The sequence below is a fragment of the Peromyscus leucopus genome, chromosome 19 (genome assembly GCF_004664715.2).
Source record: "Peromyscus leucopus breed LL Stock chromosome 19, UCI_PerLeu_2.1, whole genome shotgun sequence".
NCBI classification, from domain to species: domain Eukaryota; kingdom Metazoa; phylum Chordata; class Mammalia; order Rodentia; family Cricetidae; genus Peromyscus; species Peromyscus leucopus.
Window position 1 is genome coordinate 13,434,460 of NC_051079.1, and position 20,865 is coordinate 13,455,324.

Below are 20,865 nucleotides of genomic sequence, written 5' to 3' on the forward strand. Positions count from 1 at the left end.
GAATGAGCCTGATGTTAGTAAAACAAAGATGTGCTGCTGCTGCTGCTGCTGCTGCTGCTGCTGCTGCTAACACACTTGCTGTCATCTCTCAGGGGTTGCCTCACATTTTAAATGAACATAGTTCTAAATTGGGAAACCAAATAAGAAAAATCAAAAGGTACTTTAAGACCCTACACTCTAGAGAGGTCATTTTTAAAAAATAGGAAAAGAAAGACGGGAGAGTGATTACCAGCCATGTACAGTGAGAATGTGCATTTAAAGAAATGTGCTCATTCTTTTGGCAGGGCCTTAAAATTCACCAGACTCGGCCATGTGGACTCTGAAATGATCATTAAAGCCCACTTTAATTGGCTGTATCCTAGGAAACTACATTTACCTTCCTACTACCATAGTTCCCCAAGAATAGCATTTCCCCCACAGCACAAAAACCTGCTTATGAGTCCTCATGCAGTGTGCTTCCCACAGGCAACAACCAGCTCTGTGGCCACAGGACATCTCTGTTCTACATCCAGCCCTTCCTCATCCAGACACTGATACCTATAGAGGACAACTTGAATGTCACTGTCCTATTCCCACACTGACCACTCTGTCACTGAGGAGATGAGCCCTGAGTCTAAAGAAATTCTATTCTTCTTGACTTTCTATCTCAAAATGCTGTTTCTCTGGGAAAGTCCCAAACACAACTGTCCCATGTGCACAATCTTACTTTCCTGGAGTCTCTATTGATGGATCCATAGTCCTGGAGAGAATGGGGAAAGACGTGTCAAAAGATGGAAACTGAGGCTGTGAGGGAAGAGGATATATTAAGATGGAGTCAAAGCTTGAATCAGGTGCTTTCTCTTCTTTCTACAAACCTTCAGGACGTGGTCTGCTGCCTGCCCTCTCCTGCCAGAGCCATCACCTGTCATGTTCTCCTTCAAAATTCACCATCAAATGCCAGCCAGCTATCACAGTAACCTTTTGTCCCTATCCCAAGTGAGGAAATCCCTTTGAAGAGCTTAAAGGAGATTTGCTGCTGCTCTTGTGTTTTTATACTAGGATATAGTAAAGCAAAAGAGAAATCATGTGGCATAAAGTTGTAAGATAAAGAGAATTCTTGGACTTCCAAGAATTGTGGAGGGTCACTGGCTCTGTGCAGGCCTTTGCCTTTCCCAGTCAGGTGGATCATCATCATTCTCCTGTCCTTCTGTTCATACACAAGATTCTCCCACTCTCGTCTAGAGTGTGTTTAACTATTCACTTGGTGTTCTCCCACAAGAGACTACAGGATGGAACTGTAACTCATTCTTCTTCTCATTAATAGCCTGTGAGACCATGCACAACGTGAGGATGAGTCAAGCAAAAATCAAAGGCTGGCCTCTCTTAGCTCTTGCTATGCTGATCTCCTTTCATCCTTCCTTTCTAGATTTGATGTCTAATTGTCATGTCCCCCTCTAGAAACTAGCAAATGCTATTAGAATGAAGTTCATACCCTACATACCATGTGCTCCTGGCTACCAATATGGATAATTGTAGTTTTGTTTTGTTTTGTTTTGTTTTGTTTTTAAGGTTTCAATGTGCTTCTCTTATTCTCTCCCACTTTCCCTGAAAAATACTAATCACAACTCAATCATGATGATCTTAACTTTCAATCCAGTCATATCTTCCCCCTTCAGATGCTTCCTCAAAAAGTTAGTTATGTGATGACAGTGCCTGGCTTTTGGTTTTGGGTTTTTAGACAGTATCATTCCCATACGTATCTGGCCACTCAAAAGCCCTAGTATCACACTGACCAATATTACAGGGAGTGGTGTTCCCAGTTTGCAAGCAAGCTTCATTTTTAATACTGGCTCTCAGGTGATAACATGGGGGTCACTTCTGGTGATAACATAGGGGTTACTTCCAGTGATAACATGGGGGTCACTTCTGGTGATAACATAGGGGTTACTTCCAGTGATAACATGGGGGTCACTTCCGGTGATAACATGGGGGTCACTTCTGGTGATAACATAGGGGTTACTTTCGGTGATAACATGAGGGTCACTTCCGGTGATGACATGGGGATTACTTCCGGTGATAACAGGGGATTACTTTTCTCATTCTGTGACAAGGCACCTTATAGAAGTGACCTTGGAGAAGGAGAGGTTTCTTTTGACTCGCATCCATCGTGGTGGACGGGGTTGCACTGTCCACAGCTGCAGGGGTTTGCTGCACAGGTGGCCAGATGGTGCTCAGCAGGCACAGGGAGAGCTCGAGAAGCAAGGCTGACCATAGTCGTCAAGGCCTGTCTTCCCGTCCTCCACCCAGGCACCACCTTCCGTCCCTAACCAGCACCACTGGCTGCCAATCAAATATCCGAACACAGGAACCCATAGGGATCATTTCCCAACCACACATAGCTGATAGCAATGTAACAGCTGTAATAATAGGTAAGAACCACCCAGCATTCACTGTGGGCCAACAGCGGTACTGATTTGGCACTGTTATCAGAACGTTCCGGGGAGAGGAGGTGATGCTGCTGCTGAGACACGCAGAGACTAAATAGTTTCAGGTGATGTAGCATCATAGTAGATGGTGTGAATGGAAAATAATGATCCTTTTCTTTCAGGACTTGATTTCAGTTAATCTGCCTTTACATTTTCTGTTTCATATTTTACATGTGAAAATTAGTGTGCTTTTCCCCTCTCAGACTCAGTCTGTGTGTTTTTAGAACATTAGGATAATGCTCACATGTGTAACCTTTCCAGTTATACTGGCAGAGCGTATGGGGAAGAAATACCTGAACTGTGTTGTGTATTTCAGCATTAGTCTGTTTTGTGATCACTGTGCGGGACTGCCCATCATATGATGGTCTTATGTATAGAATACTGAGTCCTGGAAGGCTGTACTCTGTGTCACATGTCACACCTTGCAGAGCCTACTGATACCCAGTGCTGAGCCCCAGGCACTTTAGAGAAAGGACCAGGGCACCCTCAATTGTTGGGATGTAAAGTTATCCTGAAATTCTACCAAAACCCTTCTGCCTTTTGAATTTTAAAAAAGATTCTGATGTATACTGCAATCACAACCGTTCTGTGTACCAGCAAAACGTATGGTTCACTCATGATACTGCAAGGACATGGGACAGCAGAGGAAGCACAGAGGAGTGGCATGCACCCAAATGTCCCTATGACCATAACTGGGAGTTGTGAATAATGGTGATTTTTTTTTCATAGCACATCCTAAGTTCAAGATAGCCATGGAGTGTTCTCTAATTGACTGACACTGTTTTTCATCATAGAAAATCTTTTATTTGAGGTACAATAAAGTCACTTCCCAAAGAATGTTTATAGTAGTAAGTAAGCCAAATGTCCTTACTCGCCCTCATCTTTTGTCGGACTTACACTTTGAACTGGAAGAGATTGAATGCCACGGGAGTAAAGGAATCACAGTCATCAGCCCTACACCAGCTGGAAAACTCCCAGCAAACGCACCTTGCTCAGGACCAGGAGAAGGATTTCCCTCGTGTTTCATTTACTTTGGCCCAGAGAGATGTCAGGGCCAATCAGAGGGCTTGTATTTGTTCATACACTAATACTTTCACTAGCCTCAAAAAAGCAAATATAGATGTCATCACTTTCAAATTTAAGGCATTTAGGGGTATAAAGTCAATCACTTAATTTTTACTCTTCTAACACTGTCAATCAGAAGATTGCCTTTTTATTTATGCATTCACTAATTTAGCTAGCATGCTAAGAGCTTCCTATGTGTGCTATACTAGCTGGGGATGGGTAATAACGAGAAGACATGAGATGAGATGCCGTTTATAAAACGTGTGAACCAAACAAACCTTTCTGGTTTCAGAACTCCTAAATGAAGGATAATGTTTTCTGCCTATTCAAGAAAGCATCCGTCAGAATCCAGAGCTCCCTTAGGGAGGTGCAATTTGGCACTGGATTCTGTAACTTTGGAGAGGAAACTCACTTGGCAAGGTGGAGAAAGTGAACACTCTGGGCTGAGCTCAGGCTGGCAGTGCAGATCTATCCAGATCTGTTTGTTGTTTTCCTTCTCAAAATCAGATCTCCCTTGCCAGGAGATTCCCCTAAAAATAACATCCTGGCTGAAGCCAGGCAGTTTGTCTTTAGGTAAAGTCATGGAGAGCCCAGCCCAGAGGAAAATACTTGCTTATTTTTTATTATAATGAAGTCAACTTTAGCATAATTCATGGTTTTTAATATAGATTCCACAGTTATCCGTATATATTTTAGACAGAGAATAAGTGTGCACTCCCCTCTTCCCAATGTTTAGGAAAACTTGCATGATTTCAGGGAGTGGCAACAGAGTATCCAGGAAAGCAAAAAAATTAAGAAAACACGGATTTATGAAGCAATTTTAGATTGCACCTTCGATAATTTTTCTCAGGTTTAGCCAGCTCTCAAAAATCTTGTTGGGTGTTAAATACTAATAGAACAATTTGATAGGCTGCTTTGACACCAAACTGTAACTTTCAGAAAAGAACCGTTTGCAAAAGACAAAAGTCTGAGATAGCTCACCTAAAACCAGAATATTTTCCATCATGCCTAAAGACAATGGTAGAGAAATGTGAGCAAGAATGCATCATCAACTGTGGCCTCTGTATATTGAAAAGGAAAACATTACAACAAGGGAATTTTGCTGCTTTATTTTAAAAATAAAATTATTTATCTAATGAGAATTGGCACACTAGTTCTAATTTCTGTGCCTTTCACACTAGTGAGGAATCAATTGAGTTCAGAGCTTGAATTCACAGAGAAAAGCTTGTGTGGTCAGATTCCAATGTGCATGCCAGGATGCATGCCAGGATGCATGCCAGGGTGCATGCCAGGGTGCATGCAGTGCTCTCAGGACAGGCGGCTCTGTTCTGTCCTCACAGCCATGAATGTCTAACATGATTTTTTTTTATGATTCTTGGGATATAGAATTGACAATTTATTCCAGATGGTATATAGTTTTGCTGGAACACTACACTCCATATACTCCTTGTTATTTTGTGAATGACATGTTCTTTATACTTCCTAAGTCAATGACTTGGCAGCATCTCTGTTAGCTTCAGAAGAAATGGAACTGTCCAAGCAGAACTCCTACTTTTATATATGTTAGGGTCATGTATACATGTTCGTGCAAGTGTGTGTGTGTATGTGTATATGTGTGTATGTGTGTGAGTGTATGTATGTGTGTATATGTGTGTATGTGAGCGCGCGTGTGTGTATGTATGTATGTGTATATGCATGTATGAGATGTATATATGTGTGATTGTGTGAGTGTGTATGTGTATATGTGTGTGAGTATGCATGTGTGAGTATGTATGTGTGTATGTGAGCGTGTGTGTATGTATGTATGTGTATATGCATGTATGAGATGTATATATGTGTGATTGTGTGAGTATGCATGTGTGAGTATGTATTTGTGAGTGTGTGTGTAAGGCAGAAGTTGATATTAAGGTCCTTCCTCTTACACTCTGCACATTCTTTTGAAAATTTTTTTGTATTTACTCTTTTTAAAAATTTATTTCATGTAATGTATTTTTGGTCACATTCTTTCCCCTCCCTCAACTTCCCCCAGATGCTCCTACTTCCCTATCCACCCAACTTCGTGCTCTTTCTCTCTCAAAGAAAAAAGGTAAAAATAGTAAAACAAAACAGAAGGCATGGAGTCTGTTTGGTGTTGACCAATAATCCTGATCACACAGCCTACCCTGGGGGGTAAATCACAAATAGTTTCTTAGGAGTAGAACATTGTGTTTACTTCCCTTCTCTGTGCTGGGATTTTGTCTGGGTTGACCTTGTGTAGGTCTTGTACATGCCATCACAGTCTCTGTGAGTCCACATGTGCATCAGTCCTGTTGTGTCTGGTGACATGTTTTCCTTGGAGTCATCCATCACCTCTGACTTACAATCTTTCTGCCTCCTCTTCCATGTAGATCCCTGACACTTCAGGGGAGGATTTGTTAAAGACATCCCAGTTAGGGCTGAGTGCTCCAAACCCTCACACTTTCTGCACATTGCCCAGTTGTGAGTCTCTGTTGATTACCATCTACTGCAAGAGGGTTGAGTGGCACACTGGTGTAGTGGTATAGCATTATGTCAGTAGGAGTCATTGTACTGCTGTGTATCTTTAGCAGAGTAGGAGGTGGCCCCTAGGGCTCACAGTGTGTCTAGTCTCAGGGTCTTGGCCACTGTAGCAATGTCAGTTTCATCTTATGGAGTGGACTTCAATCCAATTAAAGACTGATTGGTTACTCCCACACATTTGTACCACCATTGCACCAGTACACCTTGCAGGCAGGTGCTGTTGTAGGCCACAGAGTCCCTGGTTATGTGAAACTGGTGGTTACTTCTCTTCATCTGTAGCATGCATAGTAACTTCCAGTACCATGGACACTAGGCAGTAGGTATGACACTTCTCATTGGGCACAAGCTCAATGACATACACCAGTGGTATCTTCAGCAATGAGGCCTTATTGTCATGTTGTTGGGGGTCACCAACAGCATGGATAATAGCCTGTGATGTTGGGCAGGCTCTGTGGGACTCCTTAGGCCAACAGCTCAACAAGATGCTACTCATTCCTGGGGTTGGAGGTTTTATCTCATAACGTATGATGTCTAGTCTGGGCATTGTCTTCCTCATTATATGGTGATTCCATTTAACTTCCTTTCATATGTGTATGTATTTTAGGGGTCTTCCACAGTGCCAGATTTCCATGTGGTTTTTCTAAAGGCCTTTAGTATTAATTGTGGTGATATTTCATTTGTGCTGAAATGTGGTGATATTTTATTTGTGCTTTTAATAAAGCGTGCCTGGAGATCAGAGGGAAAAGGCAGCCATTTTAAGTAAACAAAAAGTCAGGCAGCACACGCCCTTAACCCGATCACTTATCAGGCAGGGTGTGTGTGTGTGTGTGTGTGTGTGTGTGTGTGTGTGTGTGTGTGTATGTTCAAGGCCATATAGGGGAACAGAGCCAAGTGTGGTGGCACACGCCTTTAATCCCAGTACCAACCATAGAGACCTGGAGGTCTGTACAGACAGACAGTGACAAGGAAGTGAGGTAGCTGGGCTAAGATGAGAGGACAGAACAACAAGGCAATAAAGACATGGGTAGACAGGAAGTAACTTGCATTTGGAAGCTCCAGAGTTGGTGAGGTAAGGTTGGTTGGTGGCTTTCCCTATTTCCCTGATCTCTTTAAGGTTTTCACCCCTATATTTGGCTCCATGTTTTTTATTTAATAAGACCATTTGAAATAAGAAATTTGACTACAGTTAATTGTCCTCATCATGATCTCTCTGTGAGTTTGAGGCCAGCCTGGTCTACAGAGCAAGATCCAGGACAGGCACCAAAACTACACAGAGAAACCCTGTCTCAGGGGGAAAAAAAGCTAACATATATATGTAAGAAAAAGCACAAAATATTGTCTTTGGGGCTCTGATATGCATCACTCAGGATGAGTGTTTCCAGCTCCATCCATTTACCTGCAAGTTTCACAGTTTTATCTTTCTTACCCATTGAATAATATTCCATTGTGTAAATGGAATTTACACAATGTACACAATGTGTACAATTTACACAATTTACACATTGTGACCACATTTTCATTATCCATTCATCAGCTGAGGGACATCTAAGCTGTTTCCAATTTCTGGCTATTATGAATAGAGCAGCAATGAACATGGATGAGCAAATATATCTGCAGTGACGTAGAGTCCTTTGGGTATATGCCCAAGAGAGGTATATCTGAGCTTTGTGGTAGATATATTTTCAGTGTTTTGAGGAACTGCCATGCAGATTTCCATGGGCTGTACCAGTGTTGACTTCTCCTAGTGGTGAGTAAGTGTGCCAGTATGTGCCAATGTTTGCCTTATTGATTTTGGCCGTTCTGATTGGTGTAAGATGAACTCTCAAAATAGTTTTTTAATTTTCATTTCTCTGGTGGCTAAGGATGTTGAAAATTTTTGAGTGTTAGCCATTTGTGCTTCATCTTTTGAGAACTGAAAACTCTTTAGTACTGTACCCCATTTTTTTTAACTGAATTGCTCTCTTGATGTTCAGGTTTTTGTTTTTGTTTTAATTCTTTGTATATTCTAGAAACAAACCCTCTGTCAGATGTATAAAGTTTTTTCTTTTCCCATTCTGTAGGCTTCTGCTTTGCTTGAATGGAGGTGTTCTTTGCTATGCTGAAGCCTTTTAGCTTCACAGGTCCCATTTACTAATGTGGGTCTTTGTGTCCGTGCTTTGGGGGTCCTGGTCAGAAAGGCCTTTCTTGTGCCCATGTAGATCAAGTGAATTCCCTACTCTCTTTTCTTTAAGGTTCAGAGAATTTGGTCTTGTGTTAAGATCCTTGATCTATTTGGAGTTGAGGTTTTTGTCCAGGGTGACAAATAGGGATCTCTTTGTGTTCTTCTACATGCAGACATCCAGTCTGACCACCACAATTTGTTGAAGATACTATTTTTTCTCCAGGGTATATTTTGGCTTCTTTTTAGAACTCGGGTCTTCAGTTCTGTTCCATTGATCAATGTGTCTGTTTTTATGCAATACCATACTGATTTTTTTGCTATAGCTCTGTAGTACAATGTGAAATCAGGGATGGTAACACCGCCAGCAGTTCTTTTATTATTCAGGATGCTTTAACTATCCTGGCTTTCTTTCTTTCTTTGTTTCTCCCTTTGTTTCTTCCTTCCTTCCTTCCTTTTTTTTTTTTTTAAGTTTCCATATGAAGTGGAAGGTTGTAGGTTGTTTTCAACTGTGAAGAATTGTGTTGTAATTTTGATGGGGAGTGCATTGAATCTGTAGATTGTTTTTGATAGGATGGCCATTCTTAAAATATTAATCCTACTGGTCCGTGATCATGGGATACCTTTCCATCTCCTGGAGTCTTCTTCAATTTCTTTTTTTTAATACCCTAAAAGTTTTACTATACAAGTCTGTCACACCCTTGATCAGAGTTACTCTAAGATATTTTTGAAACTATTGTAAAAGGTACTGTTTCCATGATTTCTTTCTCAGTATGTTTGTCATTTGTATATAAGAAGGCTACTGATTTCATGTGTTGATTTCATAGACTGAAACTTTGCTAAAAGTGTTTATCAACTATAGAAGTTTCCTGCTGGAGTCTTTAGGGTCTTAATATAAAACCATATCATCTGCAAATAAGAATGTTTTTCTTTCCTTTCGCATTTGTACCCTCTTGGCCTTTTTCAGATGTCTTATTGCTCTAGCTAAGACTTCAGTACTATATTGAATAGGTATGGACAGAGTGGGCACCCTTATCTTGTTCCTGATTTCAGTGGAAATGTTTTCAGTTTCTTTCTCTATTTAGATTGATGTTGGCGGTGGACTTGCTGTGTGTTGCCTTTGTTATGTTGAGTTATATCCCTTGTATCCCTAACCTCTCCAGAACTTTTATTATAAAGGAGTGTTGAATTTTTGTCAAAGGAAGGCCTTGTCTGCATCTAATTAGATGAGATATTTTTATCTTTCAGTTTGTGGTAGATTACATTTATTGATTTATATATGTTGAACCATCCCTGCATCTCTGGGATGAAGCCTACTTGATCATGGTGGAAAATCTTTTGGATGTGTTCCTGGATTCTGTTTGAAGTATTTTATTGAGAAATCTTGCATGTGTGTTCATAAGACATATAGATCTATTTTTTTGAGACAGGTTCTCTCACTGATCCTGAGCTCATTGGTTTAGCTAGGCTGGTCAGTGATCTGTCTGGCTTTGCTTCTTCGATGGCGACATTACATGTATGTGCCATCGTACCCAGCCTTTATGTAGGTGTTGGGGATCCAAACGCAGATCCTCATGCTTCACTGAGCAAGGCCTTCTCTCCAGCCCCTATGTTCTGACTTCTTAAAATACCAGCTGTCTTCTTAAAGTGGATATAGCAAACACACAAACAATTGGTTTGTGTTTAGAAAATGACAGTTGGCAAAAACATGTTCTTAAAAGTTGTCTCTTGGAGGCCTGCTCTTTTCTGAAGGGAAACAGCAGGGGGTGTGAATCGGGGGACAGGGGAAGCTATGGGGAATCTAGGGGAAGTGTAGGGAGGGGAAACTGTGGTTGGGATGTATTGTATGAGAGAAGAATATTTTCAATAAAAAATAAAATAAAATGTCAAAAAATAATAAAAAAAATAAAAGTTGAACTTAGAATTATAAAGTCCACATAGTTAGCCTAACTTAAAATTTTTAAATTCTCTAAGGAAATAAAATATGAAGTTTCTGAAGTCTGTTTGAATAAATTATGGAGACTGGAATCATGCATAAAATTATGTCATGAAACCCAAAGGAAAAAAAATGCATGATCTGCTATTTAAACCCACAGTTATCTAGGGCATATTTCTCTGGCTACCGGCCTATATTTTGAGCAAGTGACATGTACAGTGAATAAACTAGGAGATTCTGATGTCTCTTGAAAAACAAAAGCATCAAACAGACAGCTCATCAGCAATGTGTGTTGAATTGTATTCACAACCTTTTCTAAAATGTATCCACATTTTGCATGCAGCCGTGTATCCTACAATTTCTACAGAGTAGAAAATGTCAACATTCTTTACTGGAAGTACCCTAAATAACATCATTTTTTTTCCTGCTATCATTGAACAGGGAAGGCCATGGTAAAATCTCAGTATTTGCTGTCAAGATGGCGTTGGCCACGCTGTGCGGAGGGAAGATCATGGACAAGTTAAGATGTAAGTTATCCCCACGCCACTTCCTTGCTTGTCCCTGCTGTGTCCCCTGCATCCTCTCTCTTAGTCTTGCCATGTCCCCCATCTGTCTCCGCCTTCCCTCATTCTGTGAGAGCTGTTTCAAATGCAGTCTTCTTTGGCCTTTAGGTTTTATAATAAAAATATTTCTGCATTCGATAAATTTTAATGAAATGAACATTTCCCCTCCGCTTTCGGATTATCATTATTTCTAACTGCCTGAGTATCTCCAACTAAAATCTTTCTGATACTCAAGTATTCAATTTTCACTAATTTAAAATAATGTTGGTATTGGCGATTTCACCCCATCTCCTACCCTAAATATTGTGAGTTTGGCATGTAATGCTATGCGAGAAAGGGCAGGACAATTGGCATTGACAATTCAGGTTGTGACAATCTGAGCCATGCCCTCGATTTGCTAAGTTACACTATGGACATGATTTCACTCCTTTAATCCTTAGTTTCTGTCCACATCTTAATCGGGGGATTTGTTAAGCCTGGGGGGTGCCCCCTGGTTCTGCCACCATGGGGTACCTTCCATGGAATAAAACAAGGAAAAACCCTTTGCTCCTTGGGAATCTAGCCAGACACGCTGTATGAACATTTTCTCACTGGCTAACCAGGTTAGTGACAGAAAGGCAAAGCTGGGGTGCCATCTGCTTCCTTCACATCCGTGATTTCTTTCGTGGACCAACCAATGCAGCCAGAATCCAGACCTCTTTTCTCTGGTTAGCCTAGGAAATAAAGAAATCAAAAACTATCTGCTTTATTGTTTGACTGGGAGACAAGAAATTAGAAGTTCCAGAAGCCAATGGCTTTCTCCTCACTAAGTGGCTTCAGAATTAGCTAAGAGGCGTTTTCTTCAAGATTGGACTAAGAAAAGAAAGTTTAACGAAATAAGTGAAACCAGAGGGGAAACTCCGAAGAGCCTGGCTGCTCTTTTTTATTATTTTTATTTCTATTTATTTATTTTATTTTTTATTATATCTATTTTTATTTTTATGCCGAGGGCATCAGAGAAATGTTCCAAAAATTAAAATCTTTGAAAGCATCTTAGACTACTCATTCAATGTTGTATTCATAGACACGTGAATAAAAGAGTCCTATATTAGAATAAGTTTGAGGCAAACTGATGAAGGGTAGTTTTCTAAACATGAGAACCTTCTGAGCCTTTCCTGAAGCCAGTGAGTCCTTGCTCTGGAGGACCCAGGCGCTCCTGCTCGGCTCTCCTGGTGTCAGATGATGTTCTCCATTGGGGAGTTCTTATCAGTCTCCTCTCACTCTCTGGCCTGTCCAATCTTATCACCCATCTCAAGACAGTTACTAAAGCAGTTACTGGCAAAAGAAAAACACAGCAGACTCATCATTCATCTTCAGATCATGGGCTGGGAAGAGCCACTCTTCCTTGAAGACGGAGTCAGATTTGATCTGTGTGCAAGTATGCTTGAGTGCATGTGTGATAGAAGACAATCTTAGATGTCACATGGAGGAATTTTGTCCATCTCCTTTGAGACATGGTTTCTCATTGTCCTGGAGCTCACCAATTCAACTAGACTGGCTGGCAAGTGAGTTGCAAGGATCCTCCTGTGTCTGCCTTCCTGGTGCTGAAATTACCAGCATGCACCACCACACTCAGCATTTTCCCAGAGTTCTAGGTGCCAACTAAGGCCTCATGCTTGAAAGGTAAACACTACCAACCCAGGCAACTCTTCAACCCCAACAATCCAGATCTTAAGACATTCCGAGTCCATAAGCCTGGGATGTCTTATTTTGTCTATAGTTGCTGGGTATGTTTTTTTCTTTAGTTCAGAAGACCCACACTATAGCAAACACCTTGTATTTATCAAATTTCTTTCTATAATGGCTTGATCTGCCTCTACAACCATCTCCAGGCGTTGTGCCCCCAACTAACTGGCTTGATTTAAATCCTTCAACATCTCCCTTGATATCTTCCAGACATAAGTTGAACTCTGTAGCAGAAGTTTCAAGGCTTTTTCTAAGTCACCATCCACAGTACCCTGCTGCCCATACCCCACTCCCAGGGTACTCAAAGATCCGTGAGTGCATGGTGCTTGCACTCCCCTTTGTCCTGGCCCTATTTCCTTAAGCCAGTTCCCTCCTCTGTGATGACTGCTCAGTGGCCTTTACACTTTGCCCTAACTAGTTCTTCCCTCTGCATCCCATCCACCCTGCTCTTCCAGTATTCTCACCACGGTGTTACAATCTGTGATGTTCTATGCGGCATCCTTCAAGCTTTCCTCAATCCACCAAGCCTCCTGGAGAGCAAGAACTAAATCCTGGTCTCCTGTATACTCACTGATTAGCACAATGCTACCCATTTAGTATGTGTCAGGTTGATTGTAGCTGAATGAACCCAATGAATGAAAATTCATGTTATCATGCTATAGGAAACACAAAGGGAGTTATGTTATGATCTGGAGCCACAAGGAAAACTCCCACTGGGGATTTTATATGAATGAATGATGTCAGCAACAGAAAAAATACAAAATGAAATTAATAATGAAAATATCTAAAATGTGTACACTGTGTCCCATATATGAAATGTTATTCTGAATGCTTTACATCTAATTAACTGATTGAATTCTTGAAATAATTCTTTTTATTTGTTATATATACATTCATCAACTGTCCTAACTCGTATTTCATTACCTCATCACCCTTCTATGAAGGCTCTTTCTCTTGAACTTGTTCCTTAGCTATAACTACATATTCTTTGACATGTTCGAAACCCTGCCTGTCTTTTAAACACTTCAGACGCTGGTAATAACCATCCTACACTCTACTTCTGAAATCAACATGCTTATATTCCATATGAGTCTGAACATGTAATATTTGTCTGTGTGTGTGTGTGTGTGTGTGTGTGTGTGTGTGTGTGTGAGAGAGAGAGAGAGAGAGAGAGAGAGAGAGAGAGAGAGAGAGAGAGAGAGAGACTCATTTCCCTTAACAGAATGCCCTCTGAGCTCATCGACATTGTTGAAGGTGGTAAGATTCCTCCTTCTATGGCTGACCAATGCTCCACTGGGGATGTGCCGCTCTTACTAATCTATATATTTTATATATTTGTTAATGGACACTTAGGTCGATTGTACATCTTCATGGTTGCAGGGATGTTATCATAAACACAGAAGCACAGATATTTCATCAACAAACTAGTTTCATGTAGATGTACCTTTAGATGGATACCCAGGAATAGAATTGCTGGGTCATGCAGTGATTCTATTTTTCTAATTGTGTTTCTTACCTCCGTAATGGCTGAATTTTTTTTATTTCCACAACAGTTTACAACTATTCCCTTTTCTCCAAGTTCTCTCTCACACTCATTGTCTTATGTACTTTTTTTCTTTTCAGTTTTACTAGGGATGGTACCTGGCCATGGCTTTCATTTGCATTTACTAGGCAATCATTGACATTGAACATCTTTATAAATTTCTAACCAATTTGTATGCCTTCCTTCAGGAAATATCTACTTGGCTCCTCTGCCCATTTTTCAGTCAGTTTTTTTTTTTCCTTACTGTTGAGTTATTTGAGTTCCTTGTATATTTTGGATATTAACCTCAGAATTTCTACAACCTCATGGTTAATATCAACTGTGAAATGTCACTTTTATCCAGAAGATTTCAAATGAAGAGAGTCAGTTCCCATCCTAAAACCGTAACCCAGTAAAAGTGTGTAATGTGTGATGTAGAATTACAGTGTAAATGTAATAGCCTCGGCTTGTGATAGCCTTGGCTACATTCTGACCTTGAAAAATTAAACTCAAAGTGAGTAGAGGTAGCATAATGATCTTTGTCCCAGAAGCTAGCCTGGCTGAGTGATGTCTAATTAGCATTAGATAAACTAATGGCAAATCCTTTCATTCTGATAAATCCCAGGAGGGAAATTAGGAAGCACCTTGGGAACTGAGCTGTTAGTATTCATTAAGCTCCCATCATGGCGGAATGGAGCTCACAGGCTCAGTGAAGCCAGAGGCACTTTGGGGAATAACCTGAAAGCCTGACTTTACCTCGTAGATCATCTGTGAGGCCAGGCTCCTCTTCACTACACAAAGCCCCTTCCGATGAGTCACAGGCCCTCACCCTGTTGGACAGAGTGGTTTACAACTCTTTCTGCCTCTGTGGGAACTTACTCAAGGGTTGGCTTTTTCCCTTTCTTCTCTCTATTGTACCCTTTATTTTTCAAAAACACTAAATCAAACCCTAAAATTCTGATAAGGAAACAAATGGATAAATTGCTGATTAGATAAATGATGCATGTACCTCCCCCAATTCTATAGTGACAATTTCATTCTGTTTCCAAAGATGTTGGCAACTTTGTCTACTTTTCCGTTGCCATGGTAAAATGTCCTGACTGAAAGAACCCAAAGGAGAGGGGTTTATTTTGGTCCACAGTTCCTGGGGGATCCAGTTGTGGTGGTAAAGAACACGCAGGAGTGGGAGCGAGAAGCCAGCTGCTGCTTTGCATCTGCAGTCCAGTAGCAAAGAAAGAACAGGAAGTAGGACCAGACAACAGAACCTCAATGTCTGCCCCAACGATGAAATTCCTGCAGCAAGGTTCCACTGCCTGAGCATTCTACAACCTTCCCAAAGCACCACCCCATGGCAGATAGGGACCAGGGATTCAAACTCATGAGCCTATGGGGGACATTTCATCTTCAAACCACAACAGGATCTATCACAAAGTTTATCTTTACAGCATTATATGTGAGTTGATAATTGACCTCAAGACAAAAATCATTTTCCCTGTCTTATTAAAATGTTAATATTACCCAAATTGCAACTCATCTTCAAAAATACACCGGACAGATAGCAAGACCCTGTCTTGAAACAACAACAGCAAGAAAACACTGTATATCATGCTGATTCCATTTCAGATTTCATATTATATTTTTATAAATAATACACTTATTCTGTATTATTTGTATCAGAGGTGTTGAGATAAAACTTTAGAATGTTTATGTAGTAAATACCTTCATCTTTTCTTCCCACCAGATATTTTCTCAATGATCTCTGACTCCAGTGGAGTGATGGTTTATGGAAGATATGACCAGTTCCTTCGGGAAGTTCTCAAACTTCCCACGGCGGTCTTTGAAGGGCCTTCATTTGGTTACACAGAACAGTCAGCCAGATCCTGTTTCTCCCAGCAGGTAACATTCTTAAGGAAACCTTCCTAACACTATTAGTCTCTTTCTGTGTGTGCTTTCCATGCTCAGATGCCCAAATTCTTCTTCATGACAGCAAATGAGGTATGTTTTTCTAGCCTTTGACAAATGGCCTTCAACAAAGTAATCCAGCAACTAACTTATATACTTACATATACCTGATACATATATATATTTATAACTTATACCTGAATAGTAATAATAACTAGTGATCACTGACCAAAAAAAGGCAGAAATCATGCAATTATATCTACTGTCTAATTCAGTCTTTGCAGCTATATATACCCTCAGTATCCTTGTCATTAATATCACTACATTATCAAAAGGACTGAATTGTCACTCAGCCCCAGAGGCAAACCTGACCCCACACAAAGCTTTACCAGTGTTCATCAAAGAAGAGGAGTCTCCTCACATGCCACATGACTGCCGAGGTGGTCCAATGCATGATGAACACTGCTGCCTAAATCTTCCACAATATGGCACAGTGATGCTTTCAACTGACCTTGTTGCTAGGGAAGGCACTTAATTTACTGCATCTTCAGCTTATACCTCTATGGAAAGACCATATGTTCATTCTCCAATACAAATTCATGCACATAACATTTGTTTACAATTGTATAGTTTAAACTAACCAAGTGTGCTTTCTCAAGTGGTCTGTTCAATTAAAACAGAAACAAAGTTTAAAAGGAAAAGAAATGTGCATGGAAGCTACTGGAAAACCACACTGCTCACCCAGTTAGTGACATCATCAGTCTGCTTTTACTTGGCCATCTGCAAAGTTGAAATTGTATCAAGTGTCACACCCATCATACATCTGTAGAATATAACTAACCTCCTGATGAATAAAGACGTGCATGGCAGATACTGATCTAGATACTACATACCAGATAATATCTAGATACTAAACACTGACTCTGCTCCTGTGCCTTCCAGGCTGAGAAAGTCTTTATGAAATCTTCAAGATGCCGACACTAATATTCAGGGTCAGGGCTCCTGTGTATCCCTCCACCTCTGCCCTGAGTCAGTATGTTCTCCTCTCAGTGACTCTCAGTGACTTCCTTTTGGACTTGGTGTTTCTCCTACCTGCATTCTGGTGCCCATTGTCCATTGTTTCTCCACCCCTCTTCTTCCTCCTTCTCCTCTTCCTCCCTTCCCAGTCTCTAGGGAATTGCTGTTTATTCCCTGAGATGAGCATTTTAGCTTCTACATGAGAAAAAACACATAGTGTTTGTCTTTTCTCTACCTGACCTTCAAACATAAAAGAACTTGTATGTTCAAAAACAATTAAATAAGATATTCTCATGCTAAAGATTCCTTCTAAAATACCCTAAGATTGTCCCATGACATCATTATTTATTTATTTATTTATTCTTGATGATGAGAAATTTATACACATCCAAATTATAGCAATATCTTGGAAACTTCAGGATCAATTTTAATTTAGCCAATATGATTGCATGACCAAAGTGCATAAGGTCATCTGGAAAATCTAGAAAGTGACACATATAAAAACAAGTCCACTAGCCGGGCAGTGGTGGCGCACGCCTTTAATCCCAGCACTCGGGAGGCAGAGCCAGGCGGATCTCTGTGAGTTCGAGGCCAGCCTGGGCTACCAAGTGAGTCCCAGGAAAGGCGCAAAGCTACACAGAGAAACCCTGTCTTGAAAAAACAAAAAAACAAAAAAACAAAAAAAAAACAAAAAAAAAAAAAAACAAGTCCACTTTATTTTTGATTTGATGTTTTCATAGCCACATTCAGGGAGGAGGTGCACTGGAAAGATGGCTCAGTGGTTAAGAGCTCTGGCTGCGCTTTCAGAGGACCCGGGTTCAATTCCCAGCACCCACATGGAGGCTCCCAGTTGTATAGCTCCAGTCCCAGGGGATCTGACTCCCTCTTCTAGCCTCCATGGGTACCAGGCACTCATGTGTATATCCACAGACATACACATAGTCAAAGCACCTCTACACCCATGCACATAGTGAATAAATAAATGACTGAAATTCCAGATGTGTTTGAAATATTTCACTGGGGAAAAGTCCATACAATGCAGAGTAATAGCTTTAAAGGAAAATTTCTTTTAGACATATAAATTCTCATATCTTTTAAAAAATACTGTCTCCTTACTAATGCTTCATGCAATGTATAGCTTGATGGCAATATACATATCAACCCAATAGAAACTTAAAGTAGTTAATGTTATGAGGAAAAACTAAAACTGTAAATTTCTATTAGTAAGAGATTAGTCAGTGGATCCAGTGTTGTGGGACATTTAGATCGTACTCTAACACTCCCGAGACTACCCAGTGAAGTCGAAACTTGAATCAGGAGGTGGAGCCAGCAACTTATCTGAGCGGAATTGGCCAGAGAGCCAGCAATTTGGATTGAGAAGACACAGAGGAAGGGAAGGGCAAGGAAGAGAATTTGGGATTCCTCTTGGTTCTGGAACAAGAGAAGAGACCCATCTCTTGCAGTATCTTCAGCCAAAAAGCACGGTCAGCTAGTTGCTACTCAGCCTCTCTGAGCTCGCTGGTTTTCACCCTAGCCTTTGACTTCTGATCTTATTGATAAATAGAACAACAGAGACTTAATTTAAACCTACACATAGAGCCGGGGCCTAAGGATCCAAATCCCTGCCAGGCCTTGGCCTGAGTGGCCAGCAGGGCACTAACTGAGGGGCTGCATGGCCACAGACAATAATTAAATCAGTAGATTCATATGCAGCATGTAAGCTGACAGAAAAACATCAATACCGAATCAGTTATTAGTGAGACACAAGGTTTAGCCCACAATATGAGCCTTAAAACACTGCATCTCTTTGGATCTCATTGTTACTAAAACTATTAAGGTCCTATCCACCTTGATATCCTTGTTCAAATTTTCAAATAAAATAATTTTAGAATTTGACAGCACGATTTTTGCTATTCCCGAATTCCAGTGGAGCCATTCACATTAGCCACTAAATATGCAGTGTGTAAGCAATGAGGAAACTCTGAAGGGAAATCATTCACACATAGCCCAACCAGCAGGGAACTACAGACAGCCTGTGTCATGAGGCACCTGGGAGTTAGAGTCTGTGAGGTTTCAGCTCTCCACCTTTCCTTGTTTCCACACAGCCCCTGATCTCTGAGAGGGAGGCTCAGACTCTTCTGATTGTCTCCTGACGCAGGCTTGGTGCAGGTGATCTGGTCTCACGTACATTTGGGCACAAGAAACAGAGGATATTCTCAGTTCTAAACGAGTGCAACAACACCCTTTGGCAAGTTCCGTTTCTCCCTAGAGAAGGAGATAACGGGGCGCTGTGTTTCTTTCTCAAATGATATGTGGCTAGCACGTGAGTTCAGATTATTCTCTGATCTGCACTTTGGCGGTTTTTCTTTTTCTGATACAGAAAAAGGTCACATTAAATGGCTTCTTGGACACGCTCATGTCAGACCCTCCTCCCCAGTGCCTGGTGTGGCTGCCTCTTCTGCATCGACTGGCGAATGTCGAAAATGGTGAGTAGTTACTGATGAGCCAAACGGTATTTAAACCGGTTAGCTTAGATCATCAGGTCTATAGTTATGAAGTCCATGGCAGTTTTAGGGAAATTTGTTTAGTGGATCATTTAACCAACCTACCTCCTGACCCACCAATCCTTAAACCCTTAAGTGCTACAAAATTAGGATTATCAATGCAAATCAAAACAAACAAGCAAGCAAGCAAAAAAAAAATAAAATAAAATAAAAAAAAAAAAACCTTCAATTGCACTGTAACCTCAGTTAACATGCTGCCTGTGTGTTCAATAGAGAGATCCCAAGAAAAGCCATTTTCTAGGATTTGTTTCAGAGATGAATTTCCCGTGTTGGTATCTACGACACTGACCATTTTTTCCAAAGCGATCAGCCAGGAATAGGTGAAAGAAATGGCGAGGAAATAAATGAGCAATTTGTTCACCCTCAGGTCCGTGTTAAAGGTTATGCATGTCCATTAAGATAAGAGTAATGTAAACCTCACTGCATGTTTCTTTTCCAAAGTAGCAGAGGTTTCTAATATTAGAGATGTTTGCCATTGACATACCCAGATTTAAATATAAAATACAACCTAGGACAGGTTTAAAGAAATTTACACATGGATCAGACTAAAGTCCTATCTATTGTTTGTAGTTTTATTGTCAAACTGCAAAATTTCTCCAATTTGAATAGAAAATAATCTACCCCATGTCTGTGTGTTGCTTTAATTAAACATTAGGGATAAAGTTGGCTTCATTTTAAATTTTCATTTGGAATATTTAGCATATGACTCTGTCTCTCAGGGATTTTAAGTTTATCCTCTTTTGCTTTTGAACAAAATTTAAAGAATCAATTTATTAGTTCCTTTTCAATTATTAAGAATCATGTAGCTATAAGCTCCAAGAGCCAGTGAGTGGTGACTGTGACACTGGATGGATTCAGAGTTCTGGTCAGCATCCCAGGAGGCATCATGGACCAATCCTGATGCTGTGCTTTCAGTGCTGACATCTCAGTGTTTCCTGTCACAGGAGATCTGCTTCTCAGGGCCTGTCCAGAGCAGTTACCCAGACTTAACCTTAGCTCTCCTGGGTGCCAAGAGAGGGGTTCGGATGTCACTTAGACAGCAGTGGTCCCAGAATTCATCATGTTCTTTCCTCGCATTTTACTTTGTATCATCATTTATTCGCACCTGTAATACTTTTCTAATTGAAAAGGAAATGATAAATTCGTTCTTTAAATTTTGTCCAAAAGCAAAATAGGATAATCTTATAATCCCCGAGAGACAACAGAGTCAGATGCTAAATACTCCACATGAAAATTTAAAATGAAGTCAACTTTATCCCTAATGTTTATTAAAGCAACACATAGACGTGGGATAGATTATTTTCTATTCAAATTGGAGAAATTTTGCAGTTTGAAAATACTTTTCTTGCCCAGTTAATCAGATAACTTTAAAAGCAAACAAGAAGTGTTGTTGTTGTTGTAACTAATGCT

At 40.5% G+C, this 20,865-nt stretch overlaps 1 protein-coding gene across 33 annotated transcripts in view; it reads left to right on the plus strand.

Annotated features, from left to right (window-relative positions):
- The window catches only part of Dtna (dystrobrevin alpha), a 358,974-nt gene that overhangs the window by 262,977 nt on the left and 75,132 nt on the right, over window positions 1-20,865 (plus strand). For all 33 annotated transcript variants that reach the window (XM_037196986.1, XM_037196985.1, XM_028887703.2 and 30 more), the window contains 3 exons: window positions 10,604-10,689; window positions 15,714-15,868; window positions 19,272-19,377. In XM_037196986.1, the coding sequence (XP_037052881.1) occupies window positions 10,604-10,689; window positions 15,714-15,868; window positions 19,272-19,377 (347 nt within the window). The remainder of the gene's footprint in view (window positions 1-10,603; window positions 10,690-15,713; window positions 15,869-19,271; window positions 19,378-20,865) is intronic.